Source organism: Melospiza georgiana, chromosome 18 (genome assembly GCF_028018845.1).
Source record: "Melospiza georgiana isolate bMelGeo1 chromosome 18, bMelGeo1.pri, whole genome shotgun sequence".
NCBI classification, from domain to species: Eukaryota; Metazoa; Chordata; class Aves; order Passeriformes; family Passerellidae; genus Melospiza; species Melospiza georgiana.
In genome coordinates, this window is record NC_080447.1 from 9850772 (window position 1) to 9867869 (window position 17098).

Genomic DNA, 17098 nt, shown 5'->3' on the forward strand with positions numbered 1-17098 from the left:
TGCTAAACCCGGCCGGGGATTCCCGCGGATAAACCACCCTAACAAGAGCGCTGTTCTCGCCTGGCCGCGGCCAACGTGGCAGGAACGGGAGAGGATTGTAATAATTAATAATCATTACAATAATAATGCATAAAGACAGTAGCACAGTAATTAGTCAGAGAGGGAGCGTTTGCTAATTGAGGAGGGGAGCTGCAGCCTGGGGAGGGAGGAGAGAGGGACACAGGGGAATACCTGGCACGTCCCAGGGGAAAAATGGGATGTGTGGGGGGCTCCAGTCTCCCCTCAGCACAGGCACCACCCCCGTGCCTCAGTTTCCCCCTCCCTGCATGGGCGCTGCGTGCTGTAAAAAGCTGCATGAGGAGCCCCGCGTTGCCAAGCTTTATTTCCGTTCTTTGGGAAGGAAAGCGAGCCGGGCGTGCCAGGCGGGCTCTGCCGGGCGTCAGTGCAGCCCCAGCTGGCTCTGCAGGGCCCGCAGCCCGCCCGTGTGGATGTTGCTGCCGCCGCACACCACGAGCAGCACGGGGCGCAGCGGGCTCGGCAGCCGGCCCTCGCTCTGCAGCCGCTGCAGCCGCCCCGAGTACAGCACGGCCAGGGGGGCTCCGCACGCCGGCTCCACCAGCGCCCGCTCCTCGTCTGCGGGGACACAGCGGGGACATGCGGCACACGGCGAGGGACAGCTCGCCCGGCACACGGCGGCCCCAGCGCCCGGCGGTGTACCTGTCACCCTGAGCCTGGCAGTGACCCTGTCACCCCAACCCCAGTGGTGTCCCTGTCACCCTGAGCCCGGCAGTGACCCTGTCACCCCAACCCCAGTGGTGTCCCTGTCACCCTGACCTCAGCAGCCCAGCAGTGTCCCTGTCACCCCAACCCCAGTGTCCCCAGAGCCCGGCAGTGTCCCTGTCACCCTAACCCCAGTGTCCCCAGTGCCCAGTGATGTCCCTGTCACCCTCACCCCAGCACCCCCAGAGCCCGGCAGTGTCCCTGTCACCCCAACCCCAGTGTCCCCAGAGCCTGGCAGTGTCCCTGTCACCCTGACCCCAGAGCCCTCAGTGCCCAGTGATGTCCCTGTCACCCCGATCCCAGGCTCCGGCCTAGTCCCTGTCACCCTGATCCCAGCAACCCCCAGGCTCCGGCGCTATCCCTGTCACTCCCTACCCCGGCGGTGTCCCTGTCACCCTCACCCCAGTGCCCAGAGGTGTCCTTGTCACCCTGACCCCGGCTGTATCCCTGTCACCCCGAATCCAGCACCCCCAGGCTCCGGCAGTGTCCCTTGTCACCCTGACCCCAGCAGTGTCCCTGTCACCCTGACCCCAGCAGTGTCCCTGTCACCCTGCCCCCAGCGGTGTCCCTGTCACCCTGCCCCCAGCAGTGTCCCTTGTCACCCTGCCCCCGGCGCGGTCCCTGTCACCCGGCTCACCCAGGAACTGCTGCACAGCCCTCACGGCCTCCTCGTCCCGCACCACCTGCGAGATCACCTGGCACTCCCGGGCACATTCCAGCGCCCGCGCCGCCACCGTCTTGGCTCCCAGGCAGGTGGCCACGCTGGGACACGGGGACAATGCGGTCAGGGCAGGGACACCACCGAGCCCTGCCAGCTCCCTGCGCGCCCGGCTGCTCACCTGGTGATGTCGGGCAGGGTGACGAGCCGGCCGGCCTTGAGCGCCTCGTGGAAGCTGTGAGCGCCCAGCGTCTCGGCGGCGATGACGGGGACATCCTGCCAGCCCACCTGCTGCAGGCCGGCCACCACCCCGGCCAGCAGCCCCCCGCCACCCACCGCCACCACGATGGCGCCGGGCTTGTCCTCCAGAGAGTCCTTCAGCTCCCGGACCAGGCTGGCGTGACCCTCCCTGCAGGGGCAGGGACGGGAGGATCCAGCCCGGGGGCTCTGCTGGATCCCGGGATGGGGACAGGAGCTGGGGATGCAGCCTGGGGGCTCCCAGGGATGGGGACAGGAGCTGAGGATGCAGCCCGGGGGCTCCCCTGGGTCCTGGGATGGGGACAGGAGCTGGGGATGCAGCCTGGGGGCTCCCCTGGATGGGGACAGGAGCTGGGGATGCAGCCTGGGGGCTCCCCTGGATGGGGACAGGAGCTGGGGATGCAGCCTGGGGGCTCCCCTGGATCCCAGGGATGGGGACAGGAGCTGGGGATGCAGCCCGAGGGCTCCCAGGGATGGGGACAGGACCTGAAGATGCAGCCTGGGGGCTCCCCTGGGTCCCTGGATGGGGACAGGAGCTGAGGATGCAGCCTGGGGGCTCCCAGGGATGGGGACAGGAGCTGAGCCCTGGCAGCACTCACCACACCAAGGGGTGGTCGAAGGGGTGGATGATGACCCAGCCCTCTGTCTTAGCCAGCTCCTGGGCTCTGCTGTTGGCATCATCCCACACCTGGTGAGGGCAAGGGGGGCTCAGCTGGGCTCCACAGAGCTCTCAGAACCCCGGGTGGGTCCCTTGTCCCTGCAGGGCTGGGGGACACCAGAACGGGTGAGGGCTCCCAGGGTGACCTTGCTGTGCTGCAGGGGATGCGGGAAGGTGACATTTTGGGGTGGGGCTTGCACCAATGAGCAGCTGAGGTCAGGCTCAGCCCTCTCTGGACCCCCCCAGACCCCAGTTTTGGGGGTACCTTGCCGTAGACCTCGACGGTGGCTCCCAGCTCCTGCAGCTTGTGCACGGCGGTGGGGCCGCTGCTGCTGGGCACCACCACGGTGATGGGCACCGCCAGTTCCCGCGCTGCCAACGCCGCCGCCAGCCCCGCGTTCCCTCCTGCCCAAAGGGAGGCGGCTCAGCCGCGGCTCGGTCCCCCCGCACATCCCCACATCCCCCAGGAGCATCCCCGGCTCGGGGCGGCGTTACCTGAGGAGCAGACGAAGTGGCGGCAGCCCTTCCTGGCAGCCTGAAAGGAGGAGAGAACAGGGGAGGGGGCGGCTGTGTGCCCGCACTGTGCCCCCCGCCAGGGCAGCAGCACCCCCCGCGCCCACACTCACGGCCTGGCACAGGTGCCCGATGCCTCGGATCTTGAAGGATCCCGAGGGCTGGACGTTCTCCATCTTCATGAAGACCTTGGTGCCCGCGGCCTTGGAGAGGGACAGGCTCTCCAGGACGGGTGTAACGATGTGGAAGGGCTTCTGGGGCTTCTGGCCCCCGGCCGGCTGGGCTGCCATGGCCTGGCAGGGGATGTCCTGCCAGGGACAGGCGGTGGAGTCACCAGCTGCTCCGATAAGGGCAGGGCTGTCCCCAGTGTCCCCTCCCATCTCTAGGATGCAGCAGCCCTCCCTGGAGGATCCCAGCACAGGCTGTGCCACCCCCTCCAAACACCCTGGCGGTGTCCCCAGCCCCGGTGTCCCCAGGTGCACAGCTTGGCCTGTCCCCAGGCTGGGGTTACCTGCTGTCCCATGGGCTGTCCCCAGGCTGGGGTTACCTGCTGTCCCGGGAGATGTCCCTGCTTGTCCTCACCCACACACAGAGGGACAGGTGATGTCTGAGGGGCCGTGCCGGTGTCCCCAGGTGGCCGTGCTCAGTCAGCCAGGGGGCAGGGCTCGGACATTGCCCCGGCCGCTCGCTGTTTGCTCAGCCCTGGGCGGGTTTTACGGCCGGTGACCCGCGGGGACAAACACGTGTGGCCCTGCCAGCTCTCACGTGCCCTGGGACGGGATGTGGGCTCCCAGGAGATGGGGGAAGAGGAGAGGCAGCTCACAAATAAGTTTGGGGGCCCTCAAGGGTTTGCACTGGGTATTATCTGGTCCACACAAAAACCATGTACAGGAGTTTTTAGGATTTTTGCCCTGGTGTAGCCAGGGCAGCCTGCACACCCCAAACCCCCAGCCAAAGCAGCTCTCCTTGCCTCCAAACAGCCATCACAGCCCTCTGCTCACCCTGCCAAGCCCCACCCCATCCAGCTGTTCAATCCTCTCCCAGGTTCCCATCTCCAGCTGGGGGAGACCCCCGGGATGAGCCCCCCATCCAGCTGGCCATGTGGGCACGCCATGGGCAAAGATCCCTTGGGCAGGGGCTGTCCCGAGTGACCCAGGCAGGGCTGGCCCAGACCCAAGGCCCAGCAGCCCCCAGGGAGAGCAGGCAGAGCCCCCTCCGTCCCTCTGGGACCCCTCCTTGTCCCCCAGCCCTGGTAAAAGTCCTACCTCTGCTCGGAGGGCTGCTTCTGTGCACAGCAGGCAGGGAGGAGGAGGAGGAGGAGGAGGAGGGTGGGATCTGGAGGAAGGGCCAGCCTGGCCCGCAGCCCCGCAGCCGCAGGAGGCTCCTCTGTTGTTCTTGGCAAGCTGGAGCAGCCTGGAAGCAGAGGGCACAAGGAGTCCTGAGGGAGGGACACTGAACTGGCACCAACACAGGCCAAACTGGGAGCACTGGGAGCTCCACACTGTGCCAGCTCTGCCCCAGTGCCAGGGACACTGAACTGGGACAAACACAGGCCAAACTGGGAGCACTGGGAGCCCCACACTGTGCCAGCTCTGCCCCACTGCCAGGGACACTGCACTGGGACAAACACAGGCCAGACTGGGAGCACTGGGAGCTCCACACTGTGCCAGCTCTGCCCCACTGCCAGGGACACTGCACTGGGACAAACACAGGCCAAACTGGGAGCACTGGGAGCCCCACACTGTGCCCAGCTCTGCACACAGCAGTGAAAACACAATATGGGATTTCAGTGCCCTGACCCAAACTGGGCTGCAAACTCCCCAGAGCAGCAGTGCTGGCAGGCAGAGAGCAGGGACAGAGCTCTGGGGCTGCCCTGCTCCTCATGGGGCTGAGCTTTGGGGCCAACAGGACATCCCTGGGCTCCTGAGAGCAGCACAGGGCACAGCTCTGCCCCTCTGCAGAGCCACGCTGCGTTTGGGACACAGGGGCCTGCAAAGGAGGGCAATGAGGGTGATTTCCTGAATGAGGGCATGGCGGGGACACAGCTCCAGCTCCTCTGGGGCCTTTGGAGTGACCCCCTCATCTCATGCAGGCACTCCCATGAGGGTGGGACAGCAGCAGGAGCCTGTCCCAGCTCACAGGGGTGAGGCTGGAGACCCCCTTGGGAGGACACCCCACATCCCAGTTCGGCCCCGGGTGCTCCAGGGTCCCTTTGAACCCCATACCCACCTCCCTGTGCCTGTCCTGCCCCCCTTGGCTCCATCCCTGCCATGAGGAGGGCATGCCAGGCTGTCACCTGCTCACTTCCCTTGGCCAGCGTCCCCGGCTGACACTGTGGCAGCAGCTGGGATAGTTTTTAACAAGTTTTTGTTTGTTTTTCCATGTTTAAGGAAACAAAAAAAAAGGGAATTAGCAACACTGTGGCATTTCCAGCACGGCCTGTTCCTCTTTGCAGCTCAAGAAGGAACCTCCCCATATGTCTGGGGAAACTGAGGCACAGGGAGCCCAAAAGCAGCCCCCCCACCATGGGGACACAGGCTTGCCTGCAATCTGTCCCAGCACAGCAGGGCACAGACACCCACCTTCCCCAGGGCACCCATGCCAGTTTTTGGGGTGCCAGCACCCCAACAGCCCAGAGCTGCTCCCTCCCACCCCCCTGCAGCCCCCAGGGCCCCCAGCCCCGGTGGGAACCCGATGCCTTCAAAGCTCTGCCGAGGCACAGCTCATTAATCCCCCAGTAATGACCTCGTTATTCCTAACGAGCCAGAGCGGATCAAGGGAGCTGCCTAAGAGGATTTTGCAGCTTTTGGGGACGGGGCACACAGGTGCCAGAGGAGAGGAACACAAAAGGCAGGATGAGGATGGTCTGCCACTCCTGGGGGGTGAGAGTGGGGCTCCCCCATCCCACAGCAGAGACATCTGCACCCCAAAAGTCTCCCTGGGCACAGGCCCTCCCACCAGCAGAGGAGATCACCCTGTTAATGGGGAGGGGGCAAGACCCCTGAGTGAGCCCAGCCCTAACAAAGCCACCAGAGAGCCTCAGCAGAGGGCAAAGCACAGCCACCAGCACAGAGCACTTTATTATTTACCACAGCCAAACCAGCTCACCGCCCTCCTGTCCACACTGGGGGCGAGCCCCAGCCTCCCAGAGGATGCCCCTTTTCCAGGGAGAGCCCCCCCAAACCAGGCATCAGCACCCAGGGAAGAGCCTGGAGAGCCCCACAGCAGGGAGGGGACACGCTGGGCTTGTGCAGCACAGCCAGGACCCCCAGAGGCAGAAAGAACAGGGGGGGACCCTGTTACACAGAGCTGAGACCCCCCCACAGGACAGATGGACAGACAGGACCAGCGCCTGCTCAGTCCCAGTGGACCTTGACTGGGGGGAAGGTCCAGAGGTCGGGGTGGCCCATGTGGAGCAGGGAGCTGCACGGGGACGTGCTCCAGCGGAAGGGTGGCACGTCATCCCAGGCGGGGCCGCTGACTGCCACCAGCCCGAAGGAGGGCACCATGCCCGAGGAGGTGACCTGCAGAGGGGACACGGAGCAGGGCAGCGAGTCAGCACTGGGCACAGGCTGCACAGAAGGAGCAGGGCAGCGAGTCAGCACTGGGCACAGGCTGCACAGCCCCAGAGGAGCCCCTGTGGGGTGGGCAGGGCTGCCTGGCGGGCACACCTTCATGTCGATGCCGCCGTGGCAGCGCTGGCGCAGGGCGGGGAAGGGGTAGGTGCCGTTGGCAGGGTTGAGGTCGGAGCGGGCGGAGATGGCGTTCTCGGCGTTCTGGGGTGGGTCACAGCCCCTGCACCGTGACAGGGGGTCCTGCAGGTAGTTGTTGGACCTGCAGAGGGAGGGGCAGAGCCCAGTGAAGCCCAAGAACCACAGAAAATTCCCTGGGGAAAGCTCCTCAGGGAATTCCAGGTGTGGGGTGCCCAGCACACACCGCATCAGGCGGATCATGGAGTCCAGGTCGTGGACCTGCGTCTGGTTCCTGCGGAAGATCTGGGCACGAGGGTTCTTGTCATAGGTGAACCAGTCACCGTATTTCCTCACCAGCTCCTGGTTCCCACTGGTGTTGAAGATCTGCTCGAAGTACCTGGGGAGGGGGAACCCAACAAGCTGGCACCAAGGGGGTGTAAGGTGGGCATTGCTGCCCCTCCTTCCAGGGCAGGCCATGGGGAGGGATGGCACTCACGGCACGTTGTAGCTGGCCCAGTAGCCCTGCTGGTACAGCAGCTTTGTCTGGTCAGCCACCACCACCAGGCCCCTGTGCTGGGAGGAAGAGCACTGGTCAGAGCAGAAGGGAAAAAGTCACTGGGGATAGTGGGAGGCATGCTGGGCTGGGGGGAAGACACACTGGGGGTCCCCACCCCAGCCAGAGGTGCTGGGCACCCATCACCTCAGTACCAGCACCCCAGAGCATTTAGCCACAGACAGCCCTTTTGCCCTGTGACCACCCACTGGGCTGGGCAGGCATCACCCCCTGGTTTTCCCAAACCCACAGGGATGGAGAGGAGACAGCAGGGCTCAGGGAGGAATGGAGCCACTCACGGGATCTGCTCCAGCACGGTCAGCACGCCTGGCGGTGGGCTCGGTCTGCCCGGTGTGAAGGCATTGTAGTCCACCACCATCCACTGGTTGTTGTACCTGGCACAGAGAGCAAGGAATGCATCCCTCTGGCAGCCTGGGCACCCTCCATCCCATCCCACTGATGCCTTCAGGTTTAGCTTTTCTATGTTTCAGATTCTGTGCTGCTTTAGTGTGTAGTTCTGACCTTCATATCAGGGGATGGTGAACTCTCTTCATAGAGTAGGGAGACAAAACAATTCCTTCTCTATCTAGGGACCAAGGACAAATGATCCAAACCTCAGGCCCAAGAGCATAAACAATGGCAGAATGAAGACAGAAAAACAAGAAGGATGGCACTTCATAACCTAAAGCTGTAAGTGGACAATTAACTCCAAGATGCAAATGGAGCAGAACTTTAAAAAGTGAGAGACCCCGTGAGCGGTCATGCATTTTGTGACCATTTTGGTTCATCCTGGATGCAGCCTTGCTTGGGCTCTTGTGCTGCCCAACATGCATCCATTGAGGCTTTTAAAAAATCCCTGCTTTATTCTTTATCCCTGTTGTAGATCAGCCTCCCCAAGGCCCCAGCACCCCTCCAGGCCCCATTCCCAGCCCACTCACGTGCCGCTGTTGAAGCGCCGGAACAGCGCGGCCCACTCGGGCCCGCTGCGGGCCAGCCTGTTGGCCACGATGTTCCTCAGCCACTCCAGCACGCTGCCCCGGGGCTCCAGGTACTTCCACAGGGCCGGGTTGTTGTTGCCAATGGTGGTTTCCAGCGTGACCTGCAGGGCAGGGAGCGATGGGGAGGGCAGCAGGGCCGGGGGGAGGTGCAGGAGGAGCAGCCCCACTCACCAACCCGCTGCTGAGGATGTAGAAGTCATCCATGGAGAAGATGGTGCCGGGGTAGGAGGAGAACACCTGGATGCTCCCAGGGATCTGGGATTTGCCTGCAGGGGGGATGCAGAGTGTCAGAGGGGGGCTGTGAGGCGCAGCCCCCCCAGCCCAGCCCACGCACCGCCGGCCGAGGCGCGGAAGGGCAGCGTGTACTTCTTGACAACGCGCAGCATGGCCTGGTAGGAGCTCCAGGTGTCGTGGGCCACCAGCAGGTCCCGCTGGCCTGGCAGCAGCTTCACCAGGGCCGAGCAGGAGCCTGAGCCCAGCACACGCTGCGGGGAGGAGCGGTTCAGGGCAGACTCCAGGTCCTCCAGGTCACCCCCCAGCTGCAGCAGCCTGGGGGGAAGCAAGGCATAAGATGTCAGGTGAGGGGTGCCCCAGGCCTGGAGCTGAGCTGGCTCAGAGCTCTCTGTCCGTCTGTCCATCTCCACCACACCCCAGGGCAGGCGCTTGTGCTGGCAGCACCCTGGTAGCATGAGCAGGGAGGAAAGGGGGAGCACTGAGGCAGGGGCTGTGGGGGGAACCCACCACCCAGCCCATGGCATGGGGAAGAGGACAACCTGCCTTAGCTCCGACTTTCCCCAGCAGCCTAAGACAAATCCCCAGAAAAGGTGGACCTGGAGTAGAACTGGCTGCTCCTGGACATGCAGGAACTGTCCCCACAGCACTCCAAACCCTGGGACAACCCTCCCCCACTCTCCCCCAGCTCTGAGAAGGAGCTTACAGGAAGCCAAAGGGTGCCAGGGTGATCCTGCCCCTGGGGAAGTCCAGGCGCCCGTTGTAGCTGTCCTCCAGCCCCTTCAGCTGCAGCAGGGCCAGGCGCACCTGGGGACAGGGGACAGAGCTGGCACTGGCTCCTGTGAGGAGGCAGGCTGAGAGGTTTTGGGGGACAGGTTCCCTCATTGCCCCAGAGGACAGAGCACATCAGTTGGGTCTCAGTGCTGCTGCAGAGGCACAGGGGGGAAGTGTCACTGTCAGCAAGGTCATGACTCAGCACCCATAGCCGAGGGTGACAAAGCCACCTCCTGTGCACCCCAACTGCAGCATGCGAGGCTCTGGCGAGGAGAAAGTCACGAGTCACCTCTCCTCACCCCAGGAAGGAGCATGACCAGGTCCCTGTCATCCCACCTGGAGCTGGGCCAGGACAGCTCACTGCCCTGAGCTGTGCTCTGGGCTAAAGGCCCAGGAGGACCCAGGGGGGCTCCCCTGGTGGGGGCTCCCCATCCTCACCTGGTGCCAGTACTCGGTGTCCTGCCCTTTCTCCATCTGCTCCTCCATCCAGGCCAGGTTGGCCTCCAGGTAGCTGCGCAGCTTCTGGCAGTACTCGCTCTCGTACTTGAAGGGGCCGCAGTAGCCCACCATGGTGTTCATCCAGTGCATGTACATCAGCTGGGGACAGGGCAGGCTGTCACCGCCGGGGACAGCCCGGGAGCCACCAGGACACACATTCCTGGAGGGGTCCCCCTTACCTGCTCGGTGACAGCAGCCTCGGCGAGCCCGGCGGCGTAGGCCTGCAGGCTGTCATTGTACGAGGCGTTGGTGGCCACCTCCAGGAAGGCCCAGCTGCGGGGACACGGCCACGGGGGTCACGGGCACGGCTGGGACGGGGCACCCCACCCACCACAGCTCCCCTGAGGCGACCCCATCCCCGCTCAGCCCCGTCCCGTCCGGTCCGGCCCGGGTCATACCCGACGTGAGGGATGCGGTCATCGAGGCTGGCCCAGGCGACGGCGGCGGGGTGGCGGCCGGGGAGGACGCGCAGCCGCTCGGAGCCGGGCTCCAGCAGCACGGAGACATTGCGGGGCACCGGGGACGGGGCTGCGCCGGCCGGGACGGCGGAGAGCAGCGGGGAGAGGAGCGGGGAAAGCAGCGGGGACAGCAGCGGGGACAGCAGCGGGGAGAGCAGCGAAGCCAAAAGCAGCGCCCGCGGGGCCGCCATGGCGGGGACACCGAGGGGCGGGGCCAGGGAGGGACCACGCCCCATCAGCACCGGCGCGTGTGAATGGGCGGGGATGGGCGGGGCTCCGTTGTGACCACGCCCCGCTGCGCGCTGTTGCATTGGCAAGGCGGGGCTGGATTGGGGGCGGAGCGTCAGCGTGGCCACGCCCTCATAGGAGTATCAACTGATGGCCCGATTTGGGGGCGGGGCGTTGCATTGGCCACGCCCCACAGCTCACCTCTGTATAAACATCTCACAGGGCGGGGCCTGGGGCGGAGCTTCTGGCGTGGCCACGCCCCCAGCCGCTCCGAGGCCGTGGGGACCCCTGTGACTGTCCCACAACGCCCCGGTCCCCCCATGCCACCCACGGCCCCACACTCATACCCACGGTCCCAGCCCCACACTCACAGCCCCGCTCCCATCCCGCCTCTCCCAGCCCCACGCCCTCAGGAGATGCGCGCAGGTTCCTCTCCCCGCCTTCGGGGCACACGCATGGACCCCTGGTGTGAGCTGTCCCAGCCCGGCCTGTCCCCGTGCGCGGGGCAGGGGGAACACACGGGGCGCTGCCGCTTCCCTCGGGCCCCAGGGCCGCGGCGGCCCCGGCCTTGCGCAATTCCCTCCGCCTCTCTCCGGGGGAAGGGCAGAACGCTGCTTGGGGGGAAACGGGCCAGGGTGGGAAACGGACCTTTGAATGGAAAATGGATTCTTTGAGTCCTGTGAGTTCTTCGAATCCCACGGGTTCTTTAAATTCCACGGGTTCTTTAAATCCCATGGATTCTTTGAATCCCATGAGGGTCTTGCGGCTCCGGCCGTGACGGCCAACCTGCGCCCCACGAACATGGCACACGGGGCACGGCTGAGGCTAGGGTGTCCTGGAGCTGGGGACACCGGTGCGGAGAGGAGCCCGGTCGCTCCGGGGGGTGTGTGACCGCCAGCCCTGTGTCTGTGCAGCCCGGTGCCGAGCTGTCCCCCACGGGACACATCCCGCGCTGAGCCCGCCCGTTCTCAGGGCTCACCGTGTGGGGCTGTGTGTGGATGGCTGCCCGGCCTCGGAGGGCCTGCCCGGAGCACAGCGCCGCGTGTGTCCCCTTGTGGGAGCCGGCCGTGCGGGAGAGTGTCGCTGTCGCTTTAAGGGCGGAGGGTGGCGGCCCCTTTAAGGCGGGGGGGCCGGCGGGGATCAGCTGCCCGCGCTCGGAGCGGGGCCGAGCCGACACGGTGGGGCCGCGCCGCGGGTGGGGTTCCGCCGGTACCCCCATCCATCCATCCCTGCATCCCCGCATCCCCGCCCGGGATCCCCCACACCCCCGGGGTCACCGTCCCCACCCGCCCCGCTGCCTCTCTGTCCCCTCCCTGTCCCCTCCCTGTCCCCTCCCTGCCCTCGGGGGTGCCCCCGGTCGCTCTCCGCGGGTTGTTGGTGCCATTCCCCCGGGCTGAGCCTCCCCAGCGCAACCTGCCCGCGGGAGGCTCTGCTTTTTATCCTTTTAATTATTTTTAGCATTAATTATAATATCCAATTTTACTATTCATTTTTACCCCCTCCTGGCCCCGCCCGGGGAGCGCGGGATGGGGCTCGGGGGACAGCCCCCGCTCGGCGTGCCCGGGGAGCGCTGCCCGTGGTAGGTGTCCCCGGGGCTGTCCCCGCCAGGGACAGGGCACCATGGGCCAGGGGGGCATGGGGCTGCCCGGGGCGCTCAGCCTGCCCGGGGCGCTGCCAGCCGGGCCCCCGCTGCTGCTGGACGCGGGGCACACGGTCCCTCCCGCCGGGGATGCTCTGAGCCACGCACGGAGCCTGGATGTAAGTCTGGGGATTTGGGGGGTGCACCGGGAGGGATTTGGGTGCTGCCGGGGTGGTGGGGTCCCGTGCCGTCCCTGCTGCCATGTCCTCACTATCGCAGCAGGGATCTCAGCCGGATTTCCTCCGCTGCTGGTTTTCTCCTCCGAAAACCTCTCTGCTGCCCGGCCGGCGCCTTCCCCTGGCCCGGCGTGGGTGTGGGCTGTGTGGGGACATGGATGGGGTGGGGACAAGGGTTTGCACGTCTGCTGGCCCTGGCACAGCCCTGCACCCACGCACGTGTAGCTCAGGTGGGGAAACTGAGGCAGGGCTGACAGTGACCTGGCAGAGCGGCCCCATGGCAGCGCTTGGGGGGCAGTGTCCCCTCGGGGTGGGCAGTGTCCCCTCGGGGGGACCCTGCCGAGCACCCTCTGCGTGCTCCGCAGTGCTGGGAGGTTCGGGAGCACAACAGCTCCGAGTGGTGCCACTTCATCCGGAGCAACCCCGACTGCCGGCTCGACGGGGGCTTCCTCGACTACCTCGATGGGGTTTTCTGTGTCTTCCCGCCCCGGCTGCTGCCCCTGGCTGTCACCCTCTATGTAAGGACGGGAAAGGGCAGTGCTGGGGATGCTGCGCTGGGGGGGTGTGTGGTGGGGACCCCACTGACCCCTCTGTGTGCCACTCCTGACCCCACAGGCTCTCTGGCTCCTGTACCTGTTCATCATCCTCGGTGTGACAGCAGAGAAGTTGTGAGTGGCCCTGCAGAGGAGGGGACTGTCCCCAGAGTGAGCAGGAGCCCCAAGCAGCCCCATCAACTCTCTGTGTCTCCTTTTCTACCCTTCCAGCTTCTGCCCCAATTTATCAGCCATCTCCACCAACCTGAAGCTGTCCCACAACGTGGCAGTATCCTTGGCAAATCAGGCAGGAGGGATGTGGGGGCAGGGCAGGGGAGGTGGCCGTGACAGGGTCACTTTGTGTCCCCTTGGTGCCGTGCCAGGGGAAGCCCATTGGGAGGTCACAGTGGGACGAGCGGTCATGTGCTGGCACTGGACAGAGGTGCACAGAACCATGTTCCCAAAGACCCACCAGGTCTTTTCCTTGACGTCCCCTCTCCATGGTGTCACCTTCCTGGCCTTTGGGAACGGGGCCCCTGATGTCTTCAGTGCTGTGGTGGCTTTCTCTGACCCCCGGACAGCAGGGTTGGCCATTGGGGCCATCTTTGGTAAGGGAGCCCCAGTGCCATCTCCTCCCAGGGTGACATTTTGGGTTTGTGGGATGTTCCCCTGTCCCAGGAGAGCCCCCCTGTGTCGGCAGGTGCCGGTGTGTTTGTGACCACGGTGGTGGCCGGGGGCATCGCCCTGGTCAAGCCCTTCACGGCCGCCTCCAGGCCCTTCCTCAGGGACATCATCTTCTACATGGTGGCCGTCTTCCTCACCTTCGTGGTGCTCTACCTGGGCAGGATCAGGCTGGGAGAGGCTCTGGGTGAGTGCTGGGGGAGCTGGGCACGGTGGGAGCAGCCCGGGGGTGCCGTGACCCCCCCGTGACTCCCCCACCTCAGGTTACCTGGGGCTCTACGTGTTCTACGTGCTCACCGTGGTGCTCTGCACCTGGATCCACCGGCGGCAGCGCGGGGACGGGCTGGCCTCTCCTGGAGCCTGGGAGCCAGGTAAGGGCTGCCCAGCTGGGATGGGACCCCCGGGGTGCTGGGGTGCCCTTCCAGTTCCCCTGCCCTCCCCTCTCCCCCACAGAGATGCCGACAGATGCGGAAGAGCCGGAGCCCTCGAGCACGAACAGCGGGGACTATGGTATGTTGTTCCCTGTGGGATCGGGGCTGGCTCTGCTCTGTCCTCGGGGGTCCCAGAGCCCCCCAGTGACTGAGCCCGTGGGGTGACAGCCCATGGGGCAGGGGGAGCTCTTTGGGGACACACAGCCCGCTCAGCCCTGTGACATCGCACAGGGGAGGAGTACCGGCCCCTGCTGCCCTCCCGGGAGAGCTCCCTGCGCATCCTCGCCTCGGCCCTCAGCCCCCTGGACTACCGCAAGTGGAGGAGGAAGCCCTGGTACTGGCGGCTCTTCAAGGCCTTCAGGGTGAGTGGGGGGCAGGAGAACCCCCCAAGGGGCATCCCCATCCCTGCTGGCCCCTGGGGCTCTGTCCCCCCGGGGCTTTGGGACAGGGGCAGTGGGGTTGGGAGCACCTCACAGGGTGTGCCAGGTGGGTCTCCCTTGTGCCAGGTGCCCGTGGAGCTGGTGCTGCTGCTCACCGTTCCTGTTGTGGACCCCGACAAGGATGACCTGAACTGGAAGAGACCCCTCAACTGCCTGCACATCCTCACCAGCCCCCTGCTCTGCGTCCTCACCCTGAAGTCAGGCGCCTGTAAGAGCCTGGGGCGGTCCCAGCTTGCAGAAGGGACAGGACTGAGAGGCCACCAAAGCCCTGGGGACTGCAGAAGCCCATCAGAGCTGGCTTCCCATTGTAGGGAGGAGGGATGGACAGGGGAGAGCCAGGCTGTGTTTGCAGCTGGATACACCCTCACAAGGCTGGGGGGCTTGAGGTGCTGGGGGGGAAATGGAGCAGGCCTGGCCTGCCGGGGAAACTGAGGCACGGAGGGGAGCAGCTCTGTGAGGGTGTAGGGCAGAGGTGGCTGTAGCTGGCAAGGCTTTATCTGCACCTCAAGCCTCTCTGTCCCACCTCTCCCCACCATGTGCAGATGGGCTCTACCAGATCCAGGGCATCTTCCCAGTCTGGGCACTGGTCACACTGGTTGCCTCTGCCCTGGCCCTCATCATCTTCATCACCACGAGCAACGAGGAGCCACCCAAGTACCACTGTGTAAGGTGTCCCCCAGCCCTGAGCACCCACCCGGGACCAGCACAGCCTGCTCCAGAACGGGGCAGAGCAGGAAGCTGGAGCTCTCTCCCAGTTCCCAGTGCCCCAGGAGGTGTGCAGGGTCCTGTGGGACGCACACAGGGACCAGCTTGCTCCTCTTCCCATCAGGTGTTTGCCTTCCTTGGGTTTTTGGCCAGTGCCATGTGGATCAACGCCGCGGCCACGGAGCTGGTGAACATCCTGCGCACCCTGGGCATCATCTTCCAGCTCAGCAACACCGTGCTGGGCCTCACGCTGCTGGCCTGGGGCAACAGCATCGGGGGTGAGGGCTCTGCAGCTGCCAGTGCCCCCTGGCACAGGCTGGGGTGCCCCTGCCATGCCCCAGGTCTCCTTTGTCCCTCCACAGACACCTTCTCCGACCTGACCATGGCCCGGCAGGGCTATCCCCGCATGGCCTTCTCCGCCTGCTTCGGGGGCATCATCTTCAGTATCCTGTGTGTGCCAGGGACAGGGTGCTGCCACGTGGGGCAGGAGCTGCCCCAGTTTCCCTGCCTACAGCCCAGGAGTGCCCCTTGTGCTGTGGGATCCCTGCAGAGGAGCTGGGATCCATCCCAGAGTCCCTCCAACATCAGCAAAGCCCGCAGTGTTCCCACAGTGCAAGGGGACAGTGAGGGGTTTGGGAGGGGCAGGGATACAGCCAGCAGCAACCCCCTGTGGGTACAGGACCCACAGCTGCCCCAGCCTGGCGGGAGTTTGGGCTGGAGCACGGCAGATTTGGGATTTTACAAAGGGAAAGAGCGAAGAGGGCTGTGCATTGCCCAGGTGGGTTTTGGGTGAAGCCTCTCCTCGAGTGCTCAGGGTGGCATTCAGCACAGAGACAGAATGCTTCAGCCACGCAGGAAGGAGGAGGATGGGGGGCAGAGGGCTGGGCTCAGTGCTGTGTGTCCATCCTGAACGTGCTGCAGACATCCTGGTCGGCGTGGGGCTGGGCTGCCTGCTGCAGATGACCGGCAGCCAGCCGCTGGTGAAGGTAAGGCCGTGGTGACACGGTGACACGGGCAGGGCTGGCAGCAGGAGCCGTTGCCACCACAATCACGCTGCTGTCCCCACAGCTGGAGCCCGACAGCCCCCTGGTGTGGGTGCTGGCCGGGGCGCTGGGGCTGAGCCTGGTGTTCTCCTTGGTGACGGTGCCGGCGCAGTGCTTCCAGCTGGGACAGCCCTATGGCGTCTGCCTCATCGCCTCCTACCTGCTGTTCCTGTGCGTGGCCCTGCTCACCGAGTTCAGGGTCATCCATTTCTCCACCCCCTGAGCAGCTCCAGCCCCGGAGCTCGCTCTGCCTCCCACTGCAGCGGGGCCTGGCCGTGCCCTCCCTGTCCCTGCCAGGGGACAAGGGCACCGCCACCTCACCGTGCTGCTGGAGCTGCCAGCCAGCCCTGGGGCCCTGCTGTGCTCTGGGGAAGGAGCTCTCAGTGCCCACATCCTCTCCTTTCATCTGTAATTTAGGGAACTCTGGGCAGGAGCAGCATCAAAAGCTCAGCCGTGTCAGGGGGCAGAGCAGGAGCAGGGCATGGGGAAGCTCCAGCTGGGGGGCACAGAACGGGAGGTTCTGCTCCTGAGCTCACCTTCCCCTCCTGAGCTCCCTGCCACGCTCTGGGACAGAGCTGGGACAGCTGAGAGTGGGTTTTGCCTCCTCAGCTTCACCTTCCCCTCCTCAGGTCCCTGCCACGCTCTGGGACAGAGTTGGGACAGTTGACACTTGGTTCTGCCTCCTCAGCTCCATGCCACGCTCTGGGACAGAGCTGGGGCAGCACAGGGTGGCACTGCCACAGCCCAGGCACACATCTGTCCTCAGGAAGGACTGTCCCTGTTGGCACCATGGGCTGGAGCAGCAGACAGGGCACAGCCAGACAGGGTTAAGGGGACACTGCTCCAGGGATGCACTGGGTTTAGTGCAAGCAAAGCCTGAGGGAAAAACAAACACCAAACCAAGGGAGGTTGGTTTTTCCCCTGCTTTTTTTAGTAATGTTTTTCAACCTGAGTTTCAGATCCTACTTTTCTCCTCCTCCTGGGGTGGGCAGAGCTGTAGGAAAGGACTTGGAGGTTTCCACAAACAGTGTTGACCTCTGGCAGGACTAGATTTAGGCACTGTAAAAAACTGCAATAAAAAAAACAAACACCAACACAAGCCCAACCTTGACTTTTGCCTGCTGCAAGGGCCATTGCTCCTGCTCTGTGCT

At 64.9% G+C, this 17098-nt stretch overlaps 3 protein-coding genes across 4 annotated transcripts; 1 reads left to right on the plus strand and 2 right to left on the minus strand.

Annotated features, from left to right (window-relative positions):
- Nucleotides 1-365: 365 nt before the first annotated feature.
- On the minus strand, nt 366-4183 carry SDSL (serine dehydratase like). Of its 2 annotated transcripts, XM_058037226.1 has the most exons (9): nt 4133-4183; nt 3415-3569; nt 2981-3175; nt 2850-2889; nt 2620-2759; nt 2296-2384; nt 1620-1847; nt 1418-1542; nt 366-633 (listed from the first exon to the last, which is right to left on the minus strand). In XM_058037226.1, exons 3-9 carry the CDS (start codon nt 3155-3157, stop codon nt 440-442), a joined length of 993 nt encoding a protein of 330 aa, XP_057893209.1. In that variant the 5' UTR covers nt 3158-3175; nt 3415-3569; nt 4133-4183; the 3' UTR covers nt 366-439. The 2 variants fall into 2 exon arrangements, with proteins under 2 accessions (XP_057893209.1, XP_057893211.1); XM_058037228.1 differs by lacking the exon at nt 3415-3569 and having other exon boundaries at nt 4133-4159.
- A 1739-nt stretch (nt 4184-5922) lies between these two features.
- On the minus strand, nt 5923-10272 carry PLBD2 (phospholipase B domain containing 2). The gene is made up of 12 exons (XM_058037225.1): nt 10012-10272; nt 9793-9886; nt 9554-9712; nt 9048-9148; nt 8445-8659; nt 8282-8376; nt 8051-8211; nt 7412-7507; nt 7056-7127; nt 6804-6956; nt 6539-6701; nt 5923-6391 (listed from the first exon to the last, which is right to left on the minus strand). Exons 1-12 carry the CDS (start codon nt 10260-10262, stop codon nt 6224-6226), a joined length of 1728 nt encoding a protein of 575 aa, XP_057893208.1. The 5' UTR covers nt 10263-10272; the 3' UTR covers nt 5923-6223.
- A 1222-nt stretch (nt 10273-11494) lies between these two features.
- Nucleotides 11495-17041, plus strand: SLC8B1 (solute carrier family 8 member B1). The gene is made up of 15 exons (XM_058037229.1): nt 11495-12057; nt 12480-12632; nt 12730-12782; nt 12879-12936; nt 13123-13255; nt 13348-13515; nt 13592-13699; nt 13782-13838; nt 13991-14121; nt 14266-14407; nt 14742-14863; nt 15029-15182; nt 15267-15347; nt 15826-15890; nt 15973-17041. Exons 1-15 carry the CDS (start codon nt 11920-11922, stop codon nt 16168-16170), a joined length of 1761 nt encoding a protein of 586 aa, XP_057893212.1. The 5' UTR covers nt 11495-11919; the 3' UTR covers nt 16171-17041.
- The last annotated feature ends 57 nt before the right edge of the window (nt 17042-17098 follow it).